General features: G+C 47.0%; 1 protein-coding gene across 1 annotated transcript; it reads right to left on the bottom strand.

The window, feature by feature from the left end:
• Positions 1-555: 555 nt before the first annotated feature.
• Avpr1b (arginine vasopressin receptor 1B) lies at positions 556-10,168 on the bottom strand. Its single transcript, XM_051148232.1, is given in 3 exon segments — positions 556-702; positions 704-894; positions 9,229-10,168. Coding segments are annotated over 3 exon segments (1,278 nt in total).
• Positions 10,169-17,699: the final 7,531 nt, after the last annotated feature.

The following is a 17,699-nucleotide window of genomic DNA, read 5'->3' as shown; positions in this document are numbered from 1 at the left end:
TGTCCCCATGCCACCCATCCTGTGGCAGGCAGGAGTGATGCGGGAGAAGAGCTAGCACTGACCACATTCCTACTAGGTACCAGGTCCCACAACACCAGCAGACTACTTCATTTCTGTATGGTCGTGGACATAGCTGGACGTCTCACATACCTGTTCACGCCTTTCCAACAATCTTCTATTCTTTCCCTCTCCCGATTGCACTGAGATGTACCAGGAAGGTTAGAACGGGAACCGTAATGAGAAGAGCCTCTGAGCTGACAGTGCCATCTAGGCACTGGTTGGGTGTCTTTATGGGTGCTCTACGAATGTGGCAGGAACAGGGAGATTGAGTCTCCTGATTTCCAGCCATCTAAAATTGAGAGAGAATGGCCCTCAGTCAAACTAGGGGCTGCCATGACATCTAGAATAGCAGCAGCCATTCCGGTCTGTTTACCCTGCCTCAAACGAGGCTCCATTCAGTACCACCCCTGACCCTTCTAGCCCATATTCCCAAGCATCTGAGATGCACAGAGCCGGATTCCAGGGAGTCTTTTTTTTTTTTTTTTTTTTTTTTTTCTAAAAGATGCTGGTTTCCATAGTGGCTTCTCCATCCACCTGCTCTAACTCCTTCAGTGACCCTGCAGGCCTGGGCATTGCCTGGAGGCTGAGGTTAAGGCTGAGACGGACCACTGGAGACGGACCACTGGAGTGGGTCAGCAGTGTTTGTGCGGCGGCTAGCGAGGCTGCTGTTGGAGAGCTGCCTGTGTACCCGAGGGTGGGAAACCCCGCAGCAGGCACGGCGACTCAGAAAACGTGGCAGCAGGTGGCTGTTGAAGCCCATGTAGATCCAGGGGTTGCAGCAGCTGCTGAGGTTGCCCAAAAGCATCGAGATGGTGAACGCCACGTTGGTGGAATCTGCCGAGACAGAAGCACAAAAGGCCTTAGAGGAGCGGGGAGAACCCTAGGACAGAGGCCGAGTCTCCACTGGGAAGATGAAGACATTTCCCGGGGAGGGAAAGAGAGTGAGTCGGGGTTCCGTGCTTGGTAGGCATAGCTCAGACTCGACCCGCAACTCCTGAGTCCGGGTCTCACCACCCTAGTTTTAGTTGCTTTGTAGGTGTAGGGATGAGGTTTGTTTCAAGTTCAGTTTAGAAAAGTAAAGTCTGCTGGGTAGGACTGGTCCACATAGAAGAAGAAGAAGGGTTCGCTCTGTAATGTGGACCACGGGTCCTCTAACGGAGGCGTCTCTCCATGCTCTTCGCACCATGTCTCACTCCGTTGCCAGTCAAACTTAATGCAGGTCTCTGAAACTTTCTCTACATCTGATCCCTTCTCATCCAGGAAAAAGGAATGTGTCCTAGGGTAGGCAGGGAGACGAATGGAACAGTTTCTGATAACAGGAACATGAAGAAATTAATTTCCTTCTTTCCTGTGACCTCGTGAATGTGTGTAGTTTTCTCTTCGGCATGAAGGATTCCTTTCCAGCATCTTCTGCAGAGCCTAGTGGTCCTGGGTTCCTTCGGTTTGTTCTCATGATGGAAAGTTTTCTTTCTACTTTAGTTATAGTGGACTGTAAGCTGAGGAGAAACATATCTAAACCCCTCCTTACCTTTAGAAACTGTTGAATCAGCCGTTACTCTAAAGGGCGTGTCTTTTTGTGTGAATTGGTGTTTCTCTCTTGTTGCTTGCTTGTATCCTACCTGGTATTTTACATCCATCCCTTACCTGGATGTGTATCTCCTTTAGATAGGTGAGTTTTGAAGCTATGGTTTTTGGTTTGGGTTTGTTTATTTGTTTTTTTATTTTGTTTTGAGTTTTGATTTTTTTTCTTTTGAGACAAGGTTTCTTTGTGTAGTCCTGGCTGTCCTGGAACTCACTATGTAGACCAGTCTGGCCTCGAACTCATAACTCTGCCTCCTGAGTGGGGGGATTAAAGGCGTGCACCATCAGGCTGTTTTTATTGGAAATGTTTTGTATGCCTTTAGCATGAAAATGTTCTCCTCAGAGGAAGGCTAGCAGGCTACCAAGAAGAGACTTGATACCCTATGAGCATATACAAGGGGAGGAGGTCCCCCTCAGTCACAGTCATAGGGGAGGGGAGTAGGGGAAGAGAGGGAGGGAGGAATGGGAGGATACAAGGGAGGGAATAACCATTGAGATATAATATGAATAAATTAATAAAATTAAATTAAAAAAAGAAAATGTTCTCTTTCTTCTCTGCCCATGCTTCATAGAGCATGTCTTCTCAGGGTATCCCTTAGATGGCTGATGTTTTGTTAGCATCTTCTGGCTAATTTTCCTTTGTCATTGACTGACCTAACTTTTGTATCCTGTCTTCAAGACCTGATATTCTGTTCTTCTCATGATCCATCCTTTTGGTGAGGTCTTCGAGAGATTTCTATTGACTTGCTACTTTTAAATTTCCAATATTCAGTTTGGTTTTCTTCAACATGTTGAATCTTGTATTGTTCTCCTTATTTCCTTCAGCTCTTTGTGTTCTCTTGGAACTCATTAGGAAGTTTGTTTGTGTCCTCTGTGTTTTCTTTTAACATATTTACAGTCATTCTAATTCAGTCTCATTGGAGGTCATTACTGTTGGACTAGTAAATTTTGAAGGAGTTATTTTTTTCTCAGATTTTCATTTCCTTTATGGTTTAGGTTGGGACTTGTGCATCTGGAACTAGGCCACTGGTGAGATTTTTTTTTTTTTAATCACTCTTATTTTTTTCAGGAGATGTACTCACAGTGTTCAAGAGGATCAGCATTATAGGGTTGAGGCATCATTCTCATCTACTGGTGTTTGGGGTACCAGGATTGATCTCCCCTGAGAACGGCATAGCAGCTGCAAAAACAATCACCGTGAAGGAGCACTTAAACAAAAACAATCTCTTCCTGAGCATTAACCATCTTTGGTAACAGAGAAGAGCTGATAGTACCATACCCCTGGGCTTATTAGTTAGTCTGGGTGTGGGTAGGAAAGAAAAACAGAGTAGGACTGGTGCTGAGTTGATGAAGAAAATAGTAGAAGAGGAAAAAGTAAATTGAAGGCCGAACAGTAGGGATAAAAGGGAACTGTTTGATACTGCAGAACACAGAGCAGTTTCAGTGTCTGTCAGAGCTGATTGGTATTCTGAATTTATAATAGTCAGTGTTGGGAATGTCACTTTGTATGAACATGTAATATAAAATGACAGACGGATGTATAAGACCTTATCTGATATTGTTGGACATTTTATCCTAATCCCAGGTAAAAATTCACTCAATGATGTTTTCTTATAACTGTAGAAGAATGTTAATGCAGAGCATGGCTGTTCTGGCAAGAGATCACATCCAAAGACCTTCTAGGTCTGTGTGATCCGGCTGGAATACAAACATGTCTTTAATCCAGGAGACAGAGGCAAGCAGATCTAAGTTCCAGGCCAGCCTGGTATAGAGCAAGTATCAGGTGATGAAAAGCTTAGGTCCAGGCATGGTAATACATGCCTTTAATCCCAAATGAAGGTAAAGTTAGTTTGTAGAAGGAAGCACCCATGTTTGAAAATTATGTCTAATTGAGTGGCAGAAAAAGTGACAAATCAGAGAAGATTTGACAGAATTGGATACACTCCACTCTCACAAGAAAAGAGTGGAAAAGGAAGCTACTTAGAGGCAGTTTTTCAGAGAGAGGAGGCAGTTTTACTAGGACAGTAATAGAGAGATGGGTTGCAGAGAGAACTCAGGTGAAGATGTAATGAGCCAGAAAATAAGAAGCCAGAAGATTAGAGCATGTTGCTAAGTTAGTCTGAGGCCAAGAGAGCAATTCTGGGCAAAGAGAGAAGCCAGATTAAATAAATCAGCTGGGAGAGGAGTTTGAACCAGAACAGCTGAGTTGAACCAGCCAGCCCAGAGCCCAGAAAGAACAAGTAAGGATGAGCTTATTAAGCACTAAGTCTCAGAAGCTGAAAACATTCTAGGCCTAGGTTAGATTGTACAGAGGCTAGAAGCTTCCAAGACTAGGCCTAGGTTAGCAGAAAGAGGCAGTAAGCCTCCTAGACAACAATTGAGCCAGGAGAATAAAAGCTGCTTTTACATCTAATGTTTCGGATCCTTGTATGTGAAGTGTATACGGGTGTGCATATGTGCATACAGGTGCACAGGATTGTGCATGCATGTGTAGAGGTCAGAAGTTCATGTCTGGCACCTTCCTCTATTACTCTCCACATTACTATTATTATTATTATTATTATTTTTGACACAGGGCATCTCACTGAGCCTGGAGCCCAGTGGCTGGGGAGACTTGGCCAGCCAGCAATTGTTCAGTGTCTCCCTGAACAGTGGATCCCCAGCATGGGATCCAGCACCCACCAGATTTTCCCCATGGATGCTGAAGATCCAAATTCAGGTCCTCGGCTTTTCATGCAAACACTCTACCCACCGAACCACCTCAGCCAACCCTGATTATCCTTAATATGATGCTAAAGTCGGTAACTCAAACAGAATTTTAAAACTCAAACATTCCGACCCAGTCCAATCCAAAGATAAGCTAATTCGATGCATGCCCAGCAGTGATGGCAGTGGTTTTGGTCTTTCTAGTTTTTGAGAGAGCATTCTTGCCATATGCCCTGGTCACCATATTCTCCTTTGCCTCAGGTCCAAAGCAGTAGATCAGCAGACCTTGGGATGAAACTTATAAAGTTCCTTCAGTGTGGGGGAGAAGCCAATTGCTGCTCCAAGCATGCCTGTGGAGAGGCTTCCGTGGCAGGTTCATGTGGCCAGCCTATGCACAGAAGCCTGCCAGCCGAGATCGATACACAGGCACACTTGGAAGCAGATGTCCCCAAGCCGAGCCTTCAGGTGGCTGTAGAGCTGGCTGATACCGTTACTGCTTCCCTGTGAGAGACCCTGGACCGTAAGACCCAATGAAACGGTGTGCGAATTCCTGACCCACAGAAATGGTGAGGTAAAGCACATCACCACAAGGACAGTCAAGGTTCACCTGGACAGCTCCAGCCGTCTTTATCTGCCTCCTTATGAAAGCAATCTTCACCTAGAGCTGTGGTCCTCAACCTTCCTAATGCTGTGACCCGTCAATACAGTTCTTCACGTTGGAGTGGACCCCCCAAAACCGTAACATTATTTCACTGCTACTTCATAACTGTACCTTTGCATTATGTAATGGGTCATAATGTGAATATCTGTGTTCTGTGATGGTCTTAGGTGACTCCTGTGGAAGGGTCCTTTGACACCCCACCCCCAAAGAGAGGGGGTTCTCAACCTCCCCAGGTTAAGAACTGCTGATCTTTCTCATTGGAGGGATTCATTCCAACGATACATCTACCATATCGTCCAGGAGTTTCAAGGCTACCCATGGCTGGCTGTCTCACAAGTTCCTTCATGCTTCGCTTCTAGTTTCCCAGGGACACCTCACTCAGCTTCCCCCCTGCAGTACCTGTTATTACTTACTGGTATTTGTCCCTTAATTAGGCCGGGCCTCCATCTAGTCTTTTGCTTATGTAGCCTGCTTCCTGCCTGTTCCCCAATCCTCTTCCAGAAAGCCTGCCCAAGATCCCCAGGAACAGTTTGTCTTTCCAGGAAGAGAAAAAGGTCTTTGTTTTCACATTAAAAAAAAAAAGTATATTTATACAAGAGCAAAATATTTGTATATGCAGTAAAAAAAAAAAACATTGCAGTTTGTAACGTGCGGTAGTTTTGTATCTGAGCTGGGGTGCTTCATGCAGCATTCTTTGGCATCGTGTGGCATTAGCACATGCACAGTGCAGAGTGTGCATGCTGAGAACCAAGGCTGCAATGGGCCTGCAGGGCGCAACACAGGTGGGCACCGCCGGAAACACATCATTCTCATTACACATTGGATGCTCAACAAATCCTTGGCTGCTGCACATTCAAAAATTCTTTGCTCTCACCATGATATTTTCAGTCCCCACATCCACCCATGTGACTCCATATGGGGTCCCAACACACAGCCGAAGGACTTTGTCCCTAATGGATATAGACCTAAGACAAGACATTGTCTACACCTTACCCAGGGAAAAATGACCGAATTCAGAGCCCTCTGTGTCGTCCTCGCTTATGCATGTGGTCCCATGAACTGCATCCTCCTCCTTCTCTCTGGGATGGTCTCGTTCATTCTGTCATTCAGTCACGGAACATGTGATCACTGATCACTGATTTTGTACAGGTCCCTGTGCTAGGGACCCAGGAAGGCAATGAAAGAAACACTCCTGTCCTTCAAGTCTGCCACCATGTCAAGTACAACATGACAGACAGCTTCTAGGCACAGAACATCTGCTTGGATCTCAGTCGTGTTCTCAAATTGTCACTAGGGATCTACTCTCTCATGGGAGAAAAAAAAATATGTCTTAGGCAGGCAAAATGTGTAGGTGAAAAACTCCAATACGATTCCTTCCAGATACAATTTTCTTCTAGAGATTACATGAAACACTTACAAACAGGAATGCTGCTAAAAGGACCCTGGCCCCCTGCTGGACATGTCTGTGCAACGACACAGCTGGCTTACAAATAGCTTCTTCACAGAGGTAGAATTCTTGAAAGCAATAATAGACCTGGAAGGAAACTCACAAACAGATCTCCCATCCTTCTAGCATAGTCTAGAATCACCATGTCACACCTTCTGTCTCTAAAGCTGTGGTCCTGGACCCCACCAGAGCTTCCTCCACTAACACCAAAGATCTGGTTCATGTGTTTACTCAGTAGCACATGACAAAAACTTCTGGACAAGCATAAATAACTCTCTTGGGTATGCTCTGGGCATGGTCACTTCTGGGACACAGAAAAAAAGAGAAAGGGGGAACATCTGGTAGGAACATTCAATAAAGGGCACAAGTCACAAGGGAAGAAGCCAAAGCCATCCGTTGTAGGTAGACAAATTCTATGCCTTAGGTAGCATGCTTTGATTGGTCCATCTGAGCCAGGCACAGTGTAGGGCCGGGGATGTGCATGCAGAAGCTACAGATTCCGTGGAGGTTCTGCTTCTCAGTCCTTGTGGGAAGATTCACCACATCCTGTCCAGGCAGAAATTCAGTCCACCCAGGCAAGGAGACAGGTGTATCAAAAGACCATGAGAGAATGGGCTGTATTGGACAAACAATTCTAAAGCAGTGACTCAAAGCCCATGGGGCTTTTATTTATTTATTTATTTTTTTAGAACACATTGCAAGACAGTGATTTGTCCCGGCACTGCAGGCCCAGAGAAGCCCTCGGCCGTGGGAAACCACCGCCTACGCAGACAATGTATTGGGGACATTCTCACAATAATGGTGGCCCTTCAGGCAAACAGGGATAAATCACACTGCCTAATGAAGACAACAGAATTCATCTTCCCACACATCCTTCAATAAAGGGCAAAAACTACCTCATCCCTGGTGTCATTGGCCAGACTGTAATTGCAGGGAGAAAAGCCATGTAACAGATAAAGTTGGCCCATAAAACACATGATTCAAGTACCGGCTCCATCACCTGCCAGCAGTGGCATCTTGGGCTGGCAGCTTCAGGGCCTCTCTGAGCTCCAAGTTGCTCAGAGGTACTGCAGAGAAAGCCACTCCATAACACCATGAAGATCCACATGCTTTGGTACCAATAAACCCTTCTTACTGGTCTATCCTTGGCTAGAACAGGGAGAGCCTTAATAGTAAGTTGGCATTAATACGCTTGTTGCTTACAGAGGAAATTGCAAATACCTTCCTGTCCAGGCTAATGTCAAAGGAACAGAACCAAACATGATGTCACACATCTGTATTTCCGACACCCAGGAGGCAGAGGCAGAAGAATCTAGGTTTGATATCAGTCTGGGCTGCACAGTGAATTACAAGGTTAGCCTGAGACATCTGCAGCATTTCAAGCTCAGGAGCGAGTCATCTACATCGCTCCCGGTTGCCATGTAGTACCCAAGACTTTTTGAAGAATCTTGTTTTGGTTTTCAGGTAAGGGGAAAGCCTCTCCCCTTGTAAAGACAAGTTAAGAACCAGGCTTGTAGACAAGGCATGGATTAAAAGAAGAAGACTTCTTCGACTCTCACCACCCACATGATGGCTCAGGACCATCTGTAAGTCCTGTTCCAGGTGAGCCAGTGCCCTCTTCAGGTCTCTGTGGGCACCAAGCACACAAATTGGGTACAGACATTTAGGCAAAATTTCTGTACTCATAATATCAAATAGCTAGAAAGAAAGGAAGAAGAAAGAAAAAGAGAGGGAAAGAAAGACAGATTAGGGAAGAAAAAAAGCTGGAAGATGGGCTGACTCCCTGCTTTGCCACTCCCTAGCTGAGTGGCCTTGGGCAAACCCTGGATCCTCTCTAAGCCCCCCCCCACCCCGTTCCTTATACATAATGATGGAGGTGAATTTCAGACCTAAGGGCTGTCATATACCAGCCCTAACTAATTAGAAGTGGCTGCTGAGAAGGCACCACAGAGCTATGTCCAGAACAGAAGGCACCCAGAGAGAAGACAGTCCCTACACCCAACATCGCCATCCTGGACCAGATTATATGAACCCTCCCTCTATCAGATCTGTCTATGGTCCCCAAGCCCATGTAGCATACCGGAAGTTGGCTGAGCAAATACACCAAAACCTTTCTTTCCCTCAGGGGCCATACTAATCTCTGCATTGTTCCAGAGCAAACCTTTCACTAGCATCATATAGTATTTCTTAAAATTGTTAAATAAATAACCAAAATTTTAAAATCAAGAAATTCCACCTATTTGCTATTCATAGCTTTGGTGGGTTAGATGGGACCACGTGGGAGGCAAGGCTGTGGTCTGAATATCTCTCCCCAGAATTTCTGTATTGGAAACAGAGCCCTCAAAGTCATATGCCAGTGGCATTTTCAGGTGAGGCCTTTTGTAAAATGGTTAGGCCATAGGGGCTTGGGAATGAATAGGTTAATAAATGTTACTGTAAGAGTATGCCCATTAAAAAAAAAAACAAAAAACAAAAAACAAAAAACAATATGGCCACACTCAAGGGTACCCTTCACCAGCCTGGAAATCTTCAGAGAGTCCTCACTTTCAAGGAGAGCTTTCCCCAGACGCTCCAGCTTCCAGGAGAGTGAGAAACAAAACTTCTCTGCTTTAAGTGGTAGGTGGGCATTTGTTACAGCAACAGAGAATGCACTAAGACAAGCAAGCACCTACTTTCTTAGCTACCACGTTCGCCTGTGGCCTGAGAGGAACTGTAGTCCTTATCCTCACCCTGTTGCCCCTCCCTCACCACCTCACATAAGCCACATACTTGCCTTCATCGGGGGCGTTGTCATCCCACACAGACCACATCTGGACACTGAAGAAAGGTGCCCAGCAAGCAATGTAGGCCAGCACGATGACAAAGGTCATCTTCACAGTTCGGATCTTTGCCCTGGAGATGGTGCTGATGCTGCTGACCCGGGATGGAGGCCCTCTAGTGGCTGCAGCAGCGCCAGAAGATGAGGGCTTGTCCCAGGTCCTCCAACCCCTTCTTTCCTCCCTGCCGGCCTGGGTCTTGACTTTCACGTTCCTGTAGATCTCGCGGCAGATGAGGCTGTAGCAGGCCGTGAGCGTTGCCACGGGCAACACAAAGATGGCCATGGTGGTCCAGGTGATGTAGGCCCGTGGGCCCCAGGAAAAGTAGAAATCTGCCCAGCAGTCCAGCACCCCTGAACCCTGGATCACCTCTCGCAACGAAAAGATGAAAATTTGAGGGAGGCTGAGGATGGCAGCCAGCAGCCAGGGAGCAGCGATGAGGGGGTAGGTGGACTGGCTGGGCTGCTGGAGGCTTCGAAGAGGGTGACAGACAGCCAGGTACCGGTCCAGTGTCATGGCCAGCAGCATATAGGTGGAAGCGAACATGCTGAGCACCTGTAGATACTTGACTGCCCGGCAGAGGAGGTCAGAGCCCTGGAACCGGTAGGTGATGTCCCAGAGCAGCTGAGGCAGGACTTGGAAAACCGCCACGCCCAGGTCAGTCAGGGCCAGGTGCAGCACAAACAAGTGCATGCGGGAACGTTTGTGGCCCTGGCGGCTCAGGGTCAGTAAAACAGCCAGATTGCCCCCTGTGGCCAGAACCAGGACCGTAGCTAGAATGCCAATCTCCACCTTGGCTAGCTCTTCATCTCTGCCCAGCCAGGGTGTGGTGGCATTGGGGACAGGCAGAGTGCCCCCAGGGGAGAGGGTGGCAGTCCAGGAAGGTTCAGAATCCATGGTTAGGATTTAAGGGAGGGAAGGAGAGGAAGGTGGATGGAGGGATGGTGTGGGTGCAAGAAGTTGGTAGATAAAATGGAGTGGGAAAGAAAGGTTTCAAGGTGGAGAGGAAGGAGGTGAGGATGACAGGGTGACGGCTTGGAAACAGGTGAGGCAGTTTAGCAGACAGGCATAGGGAGGAGAATTGACATCCTTGTCCCCACAAGAGGCCAGGGAATCAAGGAAGAGGGTCTTGGAGCTGGCCATCAGTGTGCCAAGGATGGAGGGGGTTGGAGTGGGAGCGTATAAGAGGTGCCACAAAAGAAGCGAAGGGAGCAGCGGCCATCTCCCAAACCCACCCCAAATTCAATTTGTCCAGACTTTTCTGGAGAGAGTGGATGTCCCTAAGCTGTCAAGAAGGCTCAGTCCAGGTCCATGGGCCAATGCCTGCAGAAATTGGACACCCCAGCTAAGCCACGAGCTCTGCGCTCCCACCGCTCTAGGCTCTCACCGGAGCGTGAGCACAGGGAGAGCAGAAGCGACAGCGTTTTATGTGTTTGGATTCCTAGTCCAGAGTCTGCTGCTTGCCGCCGGTTGGCTCCTGCAGAAGAGGGTGGGGTGAGACTCAGTGGCACTCTTCAGACCAGGGTACTGAGGGGAGGGGCTGAGGAGCTGGGTGGGACCGTGGCGGCGGAGAATCAGGGAAACAAGAAAACAGAAGCCCTTTCCAGTAGTCAGGATTCACTGAACACCAAACAAACTCACCCACACAGGCATCCTGGCTCTCTCCAAGCAGCAGCATACTAGCGATGGGGGAGTGTGTGTGTGTGTGTGTGTGTGTGTGTGTGTGTGTGTGTGTGTGTGTGTGTGTGTGTGTGTGAGAGAGAGAGAGAGAGAGAGAGAGAGAGAGAGAGAGAGAGAGAGAGAGAGAGAGAGAGAGAGAGAGAGAGAGAGAGAGAGAGAGCTTCCAAACACAAAGCGTTGCGGGGCACCCACTCAAATTTAATTTTCAGGGATGGCTGAGAGGCATGCCCTAAAGAAGCCAATGTTGGGGAACCAGATGTGGGGCAGCTATTTGTCTTAGGATGGGCACTTGGAGATTTGGAGGCAGAAGTGAAGACTTTTGTAATTCGGAGGAGTGGGGGTGGGGGTGGAGGTAGAGGCGGAGCTGATGCAAGGAGCTAGATCCGGAGCGGATGACAGGGAAAATTCCAAACAGAGTTTGCGTCTCCTGGGTAAGTGTGAACTTCTGGCCTCTCTGGGCATACATCTCATGAGTTACGAGTGTGAGGCAGAAGCACACTCGCTTAGAAATCATGTCACTTGCTTAGAAGGTTACAGAGCTGGTCAGCAAGCAGCAGCGCAGAACCAGAACAGACCAGCGTGTGTTCTGTGCCACAACAGAAGCGATTACATTATCTTGAACACCACTGATGTGATGTGAGCTGTCTGAGAAGCGGCAGCTAATCGCAAGCAAGTAAATACCACCTGGCCCTGAGAACATTTACAGCTCAATGGAGCAGGTGCTGTATGGTGTTGGTTGGGAAATTCACTTTATCTTCCGTAATTTCACACTGATGGGACTCCCTAAATAAGTCAGAATTCATGAGGAGCTGAGATCCTGTGATCCAGGCTTCTCAGGGAGAGGGCAGGGTCTGTAATAGCAGGTCCCTTTAACTTGCTCTTTTAATCAAAGCTGATTCAAACTCTTGACAAAAATCACCCATCCATCTAAGCAGTTAGCATCTTTTTAGACTGTGGTACTTGCTATACACTTCACAAAATGCTTCATCTTTTGCGCTTTGCTGTCTAAGCTTCCACTTTTCTCCAGAAATTTTCTGTTTATGAGCCAATTGTTTTCATTCTGTCTGCTGGTTCACCTCTATGCAAACTCACTCTAGTACTATTCACTAGGGGGAACATTCCAGCCTTCCCCAGAGATGGTACCCAGATTTCCACATGGCAGCCTCTTCTTGTACACAGCATGCCTTCTTGCTCCCGCTCATTCATGTTGTTGTTGTTTGAGACAGGGTTTTTCTGTGTAGCCCTGGCTGTCCTAGAACTCCATCTGTAGACCAGGCTGGCCTCAAACTCAGAGATCTGCCTGCCTCTGCCTCTAGAATGCTGGGATTAAAGGTGTGTGCCACCACCATGGGGCTCACTTTTCTTTAAAAAGTTTTTGAGACAGGATCTCACTGCGTAGTACAGATTTCCCTGCAATCAAAAGTCGGCCTGCCCCAGCCTCCCAAGTGCTGAAGGCAACATCAGTGAGTTGCAATTAGAAAATCTAGAAAGCTCTTGAAATGTCAGCATTCATTCAACTCTAGGTGTCATCATATTTTGAATTCTTTTCAGGGCAGGCAGATCCTATCTTTCCAGGGCCTGAGGTCTTTGTGAAATAGTTTGAATCAGTGAATAGTTTAAAATAGATTTTCGTTTGTTTGTTTGTTTTCAAGACGGTTTCGCTGTGCAGCCCTGGATGTCCTGGACTTGCTATGTAGACCAGGCTGGCCTCAAACTCACAAAGATCCGCATGCCTCTGCCTCCCGAGTGCTGGGATTACAGGCGTGTGCCACTGAGCACGGCATAAACTAGATTGTTTTGACTCATGTATTAGTAATAGGCTCTGTCCTAGTTTTATATCAGTTGCTGTGGTTAAAACTCTAATATAAAACAAGCTAGGGGTAAAGCAGTTCACAGTTCCAGGTTATTAGCCATCACTGAAGACAAGTCACAGCAGCAGAAGCTTAAGGCAGCTCGTCACATCATTTCAAGAGTAGAAAAAACAAAAAAACAAACAAACAAACAAATGCATGCTTGCCTGCGTGCCTACTCTCAGCAAGGTTACTCCACTTACGTGGCAGGACCCTCTGTCTAGGGAGTAGTGCTGCCTGCAGTGGACTGAGTCTTCCCACATCAGCAAGTTAGATTAAGACGATGCCCAATCTAGTGTAGCAATCCCTCACTGAAACCCTTCCCTCTGGTAATTCTAGGCTGTGTCAGGATGACAATTAAAGCTAACCGTGATATACTCCAGGCTCTAAAATTTAAAAATTGTTGACTGTCTGCGAAAACCAGATGGACATACGGCATTTGCCTTCCCTTGCTAGTACCTTCAGCCTTTCTCTCACTCCAGGCCCATAACCTGCACAGATCTGTCTCCTGTGCCTTTCTCAAGTCTGTCTTCCTGCAATATGACTCCAAAATAATATCTCAGACTCTCACAGCCATCATGTTAATTTCCTGTCTGTTTTGTCTTTTGTTTGTTTGTTTGTTTTGTTTTTTTGTTTTGAGAAAAGGTGTCACTACGTAGACTAGGCTGACCTTCCTCCTGCCTCTGGCTCCTGAGTCCTGGGATTAAAGGTGTACACCACCATTTGGGGAGTTCCCTTTTTCTTTTCTTTTCTTTCTTTCTTTCTTTTTTTCTTTTTCTTTTTTCTTTTTTTAATTGTCTCTACTATAAATTTTAAGCTTCCTAGGGACATAAGCTAGGTGTGTTTTTACATTCCCTATGCCTCAATGACTCTCAAACCTTGGCAGAACAATTTGAAATGTAACTCCTTGGATTTTGCCTCAAAGACACTCCCAGAGACTGTGGGCCTGGGAGGTTCGGGGACTTCACTTTAAAGTCCCAAACACAAACCACAGAAAAGGGTGTTGGTGTTGGTCTATAGGTCACAGATTGAGAAATTGTACACACATGTTTTAGTTTACGATTGTGGGTAAGCTAAAATGGATCCAGGCCTGTCTGTAACTCATTATGTAGGCCAGCCTGGCCTCAAACTCATGGTGTTACTCCTGCCTCAGCCTTCCAGTCACTTGGAAGTCACAGTCACTTCCAGTCACAGTTATAAGGCAGGATTTCTGGCTTCTCGACATGTCTGTTTTAGTCTCATTTAGAGAAACATTCTCTCTCTCTCTCTCTCTCTCTCTCTCTCTCTCTCTCTCTCTCTCTTTCTTTTTTTTTTTTCTGAGTTGGTTATCAACGTTCAAGCATCAGATGACTTAGCCTTAAAAAAAAAAAAAAGAAAAAGAAAAGAAAAAAAGAAAATTCTAAAAATTATCAACTTTCTTGAATAACAACAGTAAAAACCAGATCTGGTAACTTCAGATTACTAGGACACAACTTACCAGCCATCACTCTCAAGTCCCCAGGACTCACTCTCATCTCCTTGCTACGGGGATTAGTCACTTAGCTCACTCACTCATGCTGTGTGCCTGGCCCCTGTCACACTGGAGCTGTTGAGTCCCTGTAACAACACTTTCAGCAGCACAAGGCGCTGCCAAACTCTGTGTGCTCCCACTACTCCTGCCCTTTACCTTGGCATAGAAATATTAGAATGCTCTGGGGCACCAGTGACCTCCCCAAGAATATCAGGGTCTCCTGGAAAGTGGAAGGATGACTAACCAAAGAAAATTACATTCTTCTGCGATGATGTTGTGCGGCTGTCAGAGGAAAGCATGTCAAGAAGAGTCCACTCCAGACGCACCAGTGGGCAGAGCCGTGGTGTCTAAAGGTCTGAGGGTGGCCTTTCCTCCGCCTGGTTCTTGGCCACATCCACTCCTCCTTTTGGCTGATTTACATGCTCACCAAACAGCCTCCTGCTTACACATTCCATTCCAGGAGGTGGGTGCCTTGGAAAGCAACGGTGACTATTTTGGTCACTGGACAGCTGTGACCCTGTAGAGTTCACTGGTACAGAGGCTTCCTGGCAGGCGTGTTTCTTATGAGGTTATGTTAGTGCAGGGCCCCACAGAGTCGAAACCAATAAAAAAATGGAGCTCCTGACCTTCCTTGCACACTGAAGACTTGAGCAAGATTCGAGGAGGGACATCCTCACCAAAAGACAATCTTCTGCTGGCCAGAGGCCTTTCCTCTGAATTGGGCCTGTCCCAGTCCTATTGCTGTAAACTATTGCATGTAACTCCTGCCATGGTCTACAGTCAGAGACTGGTGAGTCTTGGTGCTACCCTGAGTCTAGCTGTCCCTGAGTGGTGTCACTGTACTTTGTGCTATGCCTGGCACACGGGACCAATCTGGAACCATGAAGGGCCCCAAGCAGAAACTCTGAAGCAGAAGCCAGGTGACCACCTATCACCCCTGCCCTGCTTGAGAGCCTGTGCCTTTCCATTTCACCAGTCCCTTTCCTTTCTGTGTGCTATGTCTAGGTTCCTGGGGCTGGCAGGGAGAAGTGGCATGAGCAAGAATGGAACGGAGCTGGCATTCAGCCAGCAAGCAATTGCTGAAGCGAGGAGACCCACAGCCGTTGCCCGTCATGCATCTGTCAGCTTCCGGGTGGCTCAGAGGCACTCTTCTCAGATCCCTGGATACGAAGAGAGGAGAAGCTCTGAGGGAAGAGAGAACAGCAAGGTTATCAGCTCTGAGGCAGCGGGGCCAAAGTAGCACAGGGCACATAGGGGCTGGTGGCCTGCTGCATAGGAAGAGGAGATCTTGCAGGAAAGGTCAACCCTGCCCCTAATGTTAAAATGGGTTACACCGCCCTTATTTAACTGGGCTAAGTATAGGAGTCCCACAAAGAGAGAGTTTTTGGTTCTTGGCTAGCAGTCATGGATGGCGTGTAAGCAGACCCACCCGTCCCTGATATTTCTGTGCCCCACCCTCACTCGACATCAAACTCTCAGATCTACCTAGTCCTCTTTGAGGCCTACAAGGTTCCTCCCCCAATTTGCACTGGCTTTACTTTTCACAAAGAATATCAAAAGGAATCCTGTACACCCCCCAACCTAGATTGAGTATTGTTTCCATTTTCCTATATTAATTCTGTTTTATGCTAACTAGTCTCAGTCACCATGAAATACGAAGCTTTAAACAATAAAGATATTTTTGTCATCTTACCCAGTGCCATTTTCCCTAAAAAAACAAAACAACCTGTTGTCACACCTAAGAAAATGGATGATTGTTCCTTAATGTCACCTAGGACTAATCTATGTTCAAGTTTCCCTAGTGTCCTAATAATGAACTTGTAAGCCTGGTTGGTGTATTACAAAGCTTTTTGTTTTTATATTTTCCTCCTTGCAACAGCAGCTCTTGGTGTAGGGCTGGCTGGCTCCAAACTCCTTGTCCTCCTGCCTCTGCCTCTCATGTCTGAGGATACAGGTGTGAACCACCACAGCTGACTTCCTTTCTCCCTGAGGCTGAGGGGAGGCCTCAGGGTCTCAGCTCTTGCTTTAGCTAGATTTGTTTTCTTTCTTTCTTTTTTTCCCTAACATAATATTTTTGCTAATTATTTGGGAATTTCATACATTGCTCCCTGATCACACTCACTCCCCGTTCTTCCTAGGTCCACCCTCCCACCCTTGTGACACCCCCACCCCCCAAAAAAACCTGCCAAGTCCGATTTGGGTCACCCACTGGAGCATGGTCAAACGAGTCTAGTCCTGTCCCCCCATCTCAGCCCAGCCCCATTCCCTTCCTCACCAGAAGCCATCTGCTGTGAAGAGCTACACTTCAGCATTTTTACCACAGCTTTTAAGGACTCTCTTCAATGGTTTCCTCTCTGGACTGTTTCTTTTTTCTCTTGGGAGGAGCAGGAGGTGTGCGGGCGGGGGGCGGGGGTTGTCACAAAAGCCTTCAATGTCTCTCATTCTTATTATGAGGCTGCAGTGGGCTGGAGAGGTGGCTCAGCCATTAAAGGCTAGGCTCACAACCAAAAATATAAGTGCTAGAGCTGTTTTCATTATTAGACACGTACAATTATTTTCTGTTGAATTTGTTTGAAATGTATTTCCATGAGACATGATCTCTGTTGTATTTTCAAAGAGAATACCTCTATGTGGCCCTAAATCTAAATGACAAATCTGCTAGTGTTGTGGGAGTCCCCCCAGGGGTGGTCACAAAGGACTTCAGGGAGAACAGGACAGCTGTTACAGAACAGATGTTATTCCCGAATGGCATGAGGCCAGACTCACAAAGCAGACTTTCCCAGGCACTTTGCACCTGGCAGTTTCTGTACTGACACATCTACTGTGTTGCTTTTCCCCCTTGTAGGCCCCTAGATGGCAGTCTGTAGAGTCCTTTGTGGTTCTTGCCCAGTCATGGGCCAACTGGCACACTGAGAGGCCACTGACTCCAACCCCCTCCCCTGCTGCGCTTTCCATCCCTTTTCTCAAGTCTGCTCTAAAGACCTAAGGACCCGATAGACCCTACTCATTACAGTTAAGCATTGCCAAAATAGGTTTCAGCCAGGCACAGTCATCAGTCCCAGTCCTGTCTGCCTCAACAAGCAAGAGTTCTCTCTCCCTGCAGCACCGTGTCAGCCAAAAGGCCACAGCAATTGTTATCCAGCCTGAAAAGAGGAAAGTGTCCATAGAAAGAGATTCTAGGAAATTCTGACCTCATGTGTGTGTGTATTGGGGGCTGGGGTGCTTTACAATCCCAGCTTTCAATAATAGCTTGAGAGCTTTTTTCTCCTTCAGGAAACATGGCCAGATTAAACCACCAAAACCCTCACTGAGCTCCTGAGACACCGAAGTTATCAGCAGCCATCTTGCTCTCCTGTTAAAAATGCAGACTCATACGCTCTGTAAAACA

Source organism: Acomys russatus, chromosome 6 (assembly GCF_903995435.1).
Source record: "Acomys russatus chromosome 6, mAcoRus1.1, whole genome shotgun sequence".
In the NCBI taxonomy this organism is placed as follows: domain Eukaryota; kingdom Metazoa; phylum Chordata; class Mammalia; order Rodentia; family Muridae; genus Acomys; species Acomys russatus.
Note: the sequence above shows the minus strand (reverse complement) of the source record. Positions and strands in the feature narration are given on the sequence as shown.